This window comes from Arachis ipaensis, chromosome B05 (genome assembly GCF_000816755.2).
Source record: "Arachis ipaensis cultivar K30076 chromosome B05, Araip1.1, whole genome shotgun sequence".
Classification (NCBI taxonomy): Eukaryota; Viridiplantae; Streptophyta; class Magnoliopsida; order Fabales; family Fabaceae; genus Arachis; species Arachis ipaensis.
The window spans coordinates 145,535,431-145,543,378 of record NC_029789.2 but is presented as its reverse complement, the minus strand read 5'-3'; the positions used below and the strand labels follow the sequence as shown (position 1 = coordinate 145,543,378).

General features: G+C 36.0%; 1 protein-coding gene across 1 annotated transcript in view; it reads right to left on the bottom strand.

The window, feature by feature from the left end:
- The window catches only part of LOC107644739 (embryo-specific protein ATS3B), a 2,399-nt gene extending 1,546 nt beyond the window's left edge, over positions 1-853 (bottom strand). Inside the window, exons 1-2 of the mRNA XM_016348665.2 lie at positions 572-853; positions 391-489 (exon numbers count right to left, since the gene is read on the bottom strand). Of these exons, the coding sequence (XP_016204151.1) occupies positions 391-489; positions 572-712 (240 nt within the window). The 5' untranslated portion in view covers positions 713-853. The remainder of the gene's footprint in view (positions 1-390; positions 490-571) is intronic.

Genomic DNA, 7,948 nt, shown 5'->3' with positions numbered 1-7,948 from the left:
GAATGCACCAAAAAGAAGTTCCACTACTTTCAACCAAAAAGAGAGAATTATAGCTAGTGCTTTCTGTATATGGTTATCACTTATCAGAGACCTTTCTAGAGCTCTGTTTAGTAGAAAATTTTCTAGCATGTTAACCCTTATTTAAACACACAAATAGAACTTGTAGCACTTCAGAATCTCAGGTCCATGATACTGTAAAAGTGATATAGAACTAATATAATTTCACAAGAAAAAAAAAAGTTCATTGATCAGCTTGTACCAAGTAGTGATGAACAACAAAAAATATATTAATTACTTGGCCTATACTTAATATTATTATATTTCAATAAAAATCCAATCTTGACCCAATTAACATAAATCATAGGGAGAAAAAAAGAAGAAAAAAAAAACCTGGTTGCCTTGTGCATCACCAAAAACAATACTGATTTCATCAGTTGTAATCTTAGGTGAAGAACAGCTTGTACTTATGGCCACCAAGTAAGAACAGTTCTCTGTTCAACAAACTAAAGAAAGAAAATTATTTAAAAAAAAAAAAGAAAAATATATATAATAAGAGCAAGCAGTTAATTACTTGGATATAGCCAACACTGAAGGAATCATCAGCAGCATGAGGAAGCAGAGGAACATTTTTGGGCTCTGAGACTGAAAGGGCCAATCCAGAATAGGCAAAGAAAAACACAAGAAGAGGAAAAACAACCTCTTTGATATTCATCTTTCAGAAACTAAACCTTAGCTAAAGAAAAAGAAAGAGAGAAAAATATGAAGCTATGGTTTTGAATAAGCTTGGTACCAAAGCATGGTATATATAAAGCTTCACGCCACAAGACAAATAAAGGGATATAGCACTTGGTAACATTAAACATTGTCCAATGAACCAAGGGCAAATGTGACAATATACTTCTATAGATTGTCACTCTCTCTTATGCTCCAATGTTTATTTTTAACTGGACTTTACTTCCGTGTGTTTCACGAGTCTTATTATTTGTTTTTAAATTAATTTATATGGGGGACTGTAAATAACATAAAAACGAAAAAATTATTAATAATATGATACTGTTGGGGGACATCGAAATTTATGACATATTTTGTACTACTATATCTTCATCAATTAACGGTAATGATGCGAAATCATAGAGTAAAATAAAATTGCACTAATATCTATATTCCTGTCTCAGGGGTTAGGTAGGACGAGAGAGCCTTAAAAACTAGGGTTAGTCCGGTTAGAGATGAAGTTACTATATTGCCTCCTATCTTATCTATGATGTTTAATTTATAGAGAGATGGTAGGTGTATACGCATGGAGATACAAATAGCGGATTTTTTATTTTAATATGGGAGAGGGAAGTGAGTTTTACGTTAATGTTACAAAAAATAGAGTTTTACAGTGTTATGGGGGCGTTGTTCTGGGCAAACACAATACGCAAAATACGTATTGTACTGATAATACGCAAACTGCGTATTTACAATACGCAGACTGTGTATTGTAATTTAATATTAAAATAATACAATACGCAGTCTGTGTATTGTCTTTATAAATTAAAAATAAATTAATTTGGCAATTCGCACTCTGCGTATTCTATAGCCTCAGAATTTTATAAAACACCATAACTTCCAATATTAAAGGATTACACCAATTTTTATCCAATATCCAAAAAAATTAACCACAAATAGCGTTCCTCCTAATTTGTGTGTGTGTGTGTGTTTTTTTTTTTTTTTGTGATTAAATAGAAAAGAAAGAAAAAAAAGACAAAATTAAATTAATTGGCTAGGTTCATATCTAAATCTATTAGATGTTGAAGCTTATTCTATGATTGGCTCTAATTCGAGTGAATATCCGCGCCAGAAGCAGTTGCTTTAGCCATATAATCTGCAACACTATTTGCATTCTTCTGAATTAAAAGAATAGAGACTCTCTAATTCCAATTCATAACCTCCTGTATATGCTTTGCCAAATCCCATTCCGGAATATCTTTACCAATCATTCTTTGGTTTACCAAGAAAATAGCTTCTAAACAATCTGTTTCACAAATAACCTCATGAAATACATTCTCCCAAGCAAGAAGTAAACCTCTCCAAATTGCATACAATTCAGCAAAAAGAACACTGCACACTTCGACTTTCCCAATGCAACCTTTCAACCAACATTCATCAGGATTGCAAATGATACAACCAAAATCAGCATAGCCAAAAGGAGCAAAACAACTAGCATCACAATTCAATTTAACAGAATTAACTCGAGGTGGAACCCAATGCAAACAAAGCGAAGGAGGAGACAAAGATTGATGCATAGCAAAAATAGTGTGAAACTCCCTTACTGAACTACGAATCAAACTCACCACTTTACTAGTACTCCAAGAATGATCTATACTAAATAAGTCGTGATTCCTGCTTCTCCAAATCCACCAGATGGTCGAAAAGAAAAGAAAAACATATCCACTCCTTGCACCTCTATATAGCCAATCACGTAAATCCAAGTTATCTGAATACAGGCCTAAAAGGTTCCAGACCTCCTTGGCACTAGGGCACTCCCGAAGACAATGAAGAATGGATTCATAACTATTCTGACACCGATGTCAAGTGCTAGATAAAGCTAAGCCACGACCCAAACGAAACTCTGCCGTAGGAATAGCATTATGAAGACTGAGCCAAATAAAGAACTTGTACTTCTCAGGAATATGCAGTCGCCATAGCCACAACCAATTATCATGCTCATTCCAGTCAAACTTTCTTTTGGCTAGCCAACTGTACCCACTCCTAACTGAGTAAAGTCTAGAAGATGCCACACCCCACGACCAACCCGAACTCTCTCCAGCATTCAAATCCGGATTATAAGCATTCAAACGCTGTTTGACATCTTCTGGAATGATAGAGAAAATATCATGGAGATTCCATTGACCATCTTTCTAAACGTCTCAAATAGTTAAATTAGAGTCAGATATATGTACAAAAGGGACATCTTGAGCAATTGGGCCCTCAATACTCCAATTGTCAAACCAAAAAGATTGATCAAGTGACCCAACGCACCAAGAGAAGGCATCCTTAAGAGCACCAAAAGCCTTTGAGATACTCTTCCAAACATGAGAAGCATTGCAAGGGACAGGGCCATCTAAAACTTTCTCATTCCTCAGATACTTCGCCCTCAATAGAGCAACTTAAGGCTTGTCCTGACAGTGAAAAGTTACCAAACCAATTTACCAAGTAAAAATATATTAGTACACGCAGGATCTCTAACACCCAGGCCACCAAATTTCTTTGGAGTGATCACAGTCTTCCAATTAACAAGAGAAAGACCTCTACCATCAACTTGACACTTCCAAAGGAACTGTCTCATCATAGAAGACAATTTATCGCAAACCCAATTTGGAAAAAAAGATACTTGCATATGATAGATAGGAATGGATGCTACAACAGAATTGATGATCAGGCAAAGTCTTCCTGCTTTATTTAGAAGCCTTCCTTTCCAATTAGCTAATCTTCCCCTCACCTTTTCAATCACCGAATGAAAAGAAGCCCTACTGGTACAAGAATGATTAAGGTTAACTCCAAGATATCTTCCTAAGTCCAAAGCAAAACGTATTTAAGAAACACTAGTAAAAATATCTCTTCTACAAGCAGTCACATTTTTAGAACAAAAAGTTCTAGACTTTTCAAAATTCACTTTCATGCCAGATGCCTTGCAAAAAATGTTAAGAGAATGCATGACCATTTGGACTTGACTCTTTGTAGCTTGATAGAAAAGTAAGAGATCATCTGCAAACATCAAATGAGAAAATTTTGGGCCACCCCTAGTGACAGAAACTAGTTTCCACACACCCTCGACCACCTTATGAGATATATAGCAAGCAAGTCTTTCCATACAAAGGACAAATAAGTAAGGAGACATTGGATCACCCTGTCTAAGCCCCCTTCTAGGAGCAAAACTATCCAATTTATTCCCATTCCACATAATAGAAAGAGATGATGCACGAACACAATTCATAATCAAATTAACAATGATGATAGGAAAACCAAAAGCAATGAGAGTACTCTCCAAAAACCTCCAATCCACCCTATCATAAGCTTTTTCAAGATCAATTTTAAAAGCGAAAGTACCTTTCTTGAATTTTGTGTGCTTCATAAAATTCAGAATTTCTTGGGCCACAATAATATTATCAGGAGCACCACGACCCGGAATAAAACCTCCTTGTAAAGTACTAACAATATCTGAAAGAAAATGGCGAAGTCGATTAGTCAATACTTTGGTGATAATTTTATAAACAACATTACACAAGCTAATAGGCCTGAAATCCTTCATAAAGGTAGGTTATCAATTTTAGGAATAAGCACAATCAGGTTTTCATGATGCTAGGATTTAAGTACTCTCCCAAAAAAGCGCTCCGGATAATATTCCAAATCTCAGTGCCTACTATCTCCTAATATTCTTTAAAAAAAAAGCTTGAAAGCCATCTGGACCAGGAGCCTTAAAAGGGTCATACTGAATACTGCTGACTTGACTTTCACAAAAGAGACATGGTCAATTAACCTAGCACAAGCCTCGGTGCTTAGAGTGGGTATCGGAACATCCCCTAAACAATCAACCTCAACCTCTTCCGTTGTACCAAAGAGATTCTTGTAAAAAGAGAGGGCTTCTTCCTGGAGAATATCTGGATCAGTAGACCAAGACCCATCTCTAACATATAATCCATGTATTCTATTATGGTTTCTACGCACCAAAGTCTGAAGATGAAAGAATTTAGTGTTTCTATCCCCATACTTGACCCACTGCTCTCTAGATTTCTGGTACCAAAAAAGTTTCTCTTGCAATAAAAGCCTATTATAATCTTCCCTCAGTTCAGCTTCTTTAATTCTCAGAGATAACACATCGGTAACCTCCAAACGCTGTTGAATCTGATCAATATGATATTTCAGCTTACTTTTTCGCACAAATTTTTGAGTTAAAGTCCAAAGAAGCATGTTGAACCATCTTAAGCCTTTCAGTAACGCCTCCAAACTCTTGATTCCAAGCCTTACTAATAACATGTTTATAAGAAGGATGTGTTGCCCACGCAGCTTGGAACCTAAAAGGACGAGAACCTTTCACTTTGGAGCCACCATGACAATGAACTAAAATAGGACAATGATCAGAATGAAGCCTGCTAAGAATTTCAGAATAACCCTCAGAAAATATTGTCATCCACGCCTCATTAACTAGAGCTCTATCCAACTTTTTAGCCAAGTCCCTGCCAGCCTGAACTGCTCTATACCAAGTATATCTCTTACCAGTCAATTTAAGATCAAAGAGCTCACAGTAATCTAGAGTAGTAGCTAATAGACTAGCTATGTGAGAAGAAAAATAAGCACCTGTACTTTCGTCTGGTGCCACAATCTCGTTAAAATCACCAACGGCCATCCACGGTCCATTATGGCCTGAATTAATAGAACGCAAATGATCACAAAGCATACTTCTTTTTTCGAATTGAGAACTCTCATACACTGCACTATAAAGCCAAACTAAATTACCCACACTCACTTTCACTGTGATACATTGGTCAATTTGGTCAATAACCACACAAGAAGCATTAGTAATAGAAGATAGAAACCAAATGCCACTCCCTGTGTCCTACTACTTCCTCAATACCAACACAATGAAAACCCAACTTATCCCAAAAACTCTTCAAATTATTAAACATTGTATGAGTCTCAAAGAGAAAGAAGAAAGATGGTTTATATATTCTCACCAAATATTTGCAATTCACACGAGCCATCTTGTTAGACGCACCCCTCACATTCCAGGCTATGATATACTATCCATTAAAAAACAGCAAAAAGGGAGCTCCAATAACAAACCCGAGACTCAACATGATGTCCCTGTCTTCGACGTTCCTGCCTTTAATGGACTCTCAAGTTGCAGCACAATTTTCTCCGTCGAAACTTGTGCCACACCCACCGTCGATGCTCCATCCTTATCTACTAGTGAATTCTACAAAGAGTTTGGGCGAGGAAGCTTTCGCACAGTGCCATTTGTTGTCTCACCTTGCTGCTGATGATGAACATTGTGTCGGGTCCCCGAAGAAGCCACACTAACCGGTTTTCTAATATTGATGCCCCCTACTTAGTTTTACTTTGGATCCAGTAGCATGTGTTGTACGTTGGTGATTAGACCTTGTCCAAGTATTGGTAGTCTTGTTAGGAGTCTTCTTTGCTTTTGGTTGGACCTGATGGGTGCTAGGAGAAGGCTTTTGACCCATTTTACACTTTTCTTTCCTGATCACTTGAGTCCAGCCTTCCAAATCCTCATGTTGTGCATAGTCTACATAAACAGTATGCAAATCACTCTCCACCAAATCCGGGATAGCAACATTTACAGTCTCATCTCCAAGATTCTTGTCAAAATTGAAACTTGCCTTTTTCACATGCACTGTATTTTTTTAATTTAAACTTTCTGGCTGCTTTGCTACATCGCCGACCACCTTGGTATTAGTTCCTCCTCCCGCATTGTTGTCAGTCTTGCACACCTTCATATCATGACCAAACTTGAGACAGGAGCCACAAATAAGGTGAAGACTTTCATATTCAACCTCATATTCAACACCTTCAACAAGAATCTTCTTAGTCACTGACAATCCTAAATCTATCTGAACACATGCTCGAGCATATCGTCCTCTTTCAGCTAATTTTGTTGCCAAATCAACCTTGATGGGAATGCCAACTGCAGCTACAACACGGAGCATTGCATCTTCTTGGTAGCACCAAATTGGTAATCCGGAAATTCTAATCCACACTAAAGTTGCTCCAAAACAGTTTTCACTTGATCTAAACTCTTGATCCCAAGGCTTTACAGCCACATATTTTTCCTCGATCATCCATGGACCTCCTAAGAGAACCTTTTCTCGCTCCTCAGCCACATCAAACTTCACAAGATAGTAGTTGAACCCCACGTCCAATAAATCAAAACCTCTCTTAATCCGCCATACCGTTCGGAGTTTATGAGACAATGCAGTGTAGCTATAATGTTTACCTAGCACCTTAATCATTATAGCATCCTTTTAAGGTTCTACCAAACAATTCTTAGTTTTTTGAGTAAACGTGACACTCGGTGGCAAGAGATCTCCTTACTTCTCATAAACTACCGCAATGTTATCTCCTGACAAAGTTTCAACAAGTGAAAAAGTTTTAATAATTTTGGAACCCATAACTTTGTCCCTGAAAGAAACTTTCAAAGGATTAAAAACTCCTCCCAAAATATGATCCTCTTTTTCTCCTGATGCAAGCATTCCCCCTTATCTCTTCTGCCGACATTGTCATAATAACATGAACTAAGTAATTACATACATAAATATCTAATGTTATTTTTTATTATTAAACAATATAAATTAAATTAAACTTATTTAATATCACTTTTAATAATATAAATTATAATAACATGAAGTAATTGCATAAATATGTAACATAATTCTCCATTATTGAGTTATATATTTTATTTATTTATCTTTTTTTTATGAGATCGTAGCCATGTATGAAAATGAAATAACTGTAGCTAATTACGACTCTGGTTTCTTCTATGTTATAAATTGAATTTCATGTATATCGCTTTTTTTAAAAAATAATAATAATAATTAATTAATAACTAAAAATTACAAAATTTATTAGTCCTTAATACTGTACTCTTCTTAAATATATAGTAAATGAAAAGAGTATCAGGGAAGCATAAACTTAAACTATATATACACGTGTAGCCAATGTTTTAGGACTTAGGAGAATGAAATTGCTTTACAAAATGACACATGAATGCTTTCATGATATTGCATGTGTGCCTGACCCATTGACTGGAATGGGATGGCTACAATTTTTCAGATTCTCTAGAAGTTTTTGTATTATTATTATTATTGGTCATTGTCAGATGCACTAATATTATATATTATTCTATTTAATAATCACCATTATTATTAGCTCATGGTGTGTTTAGAAA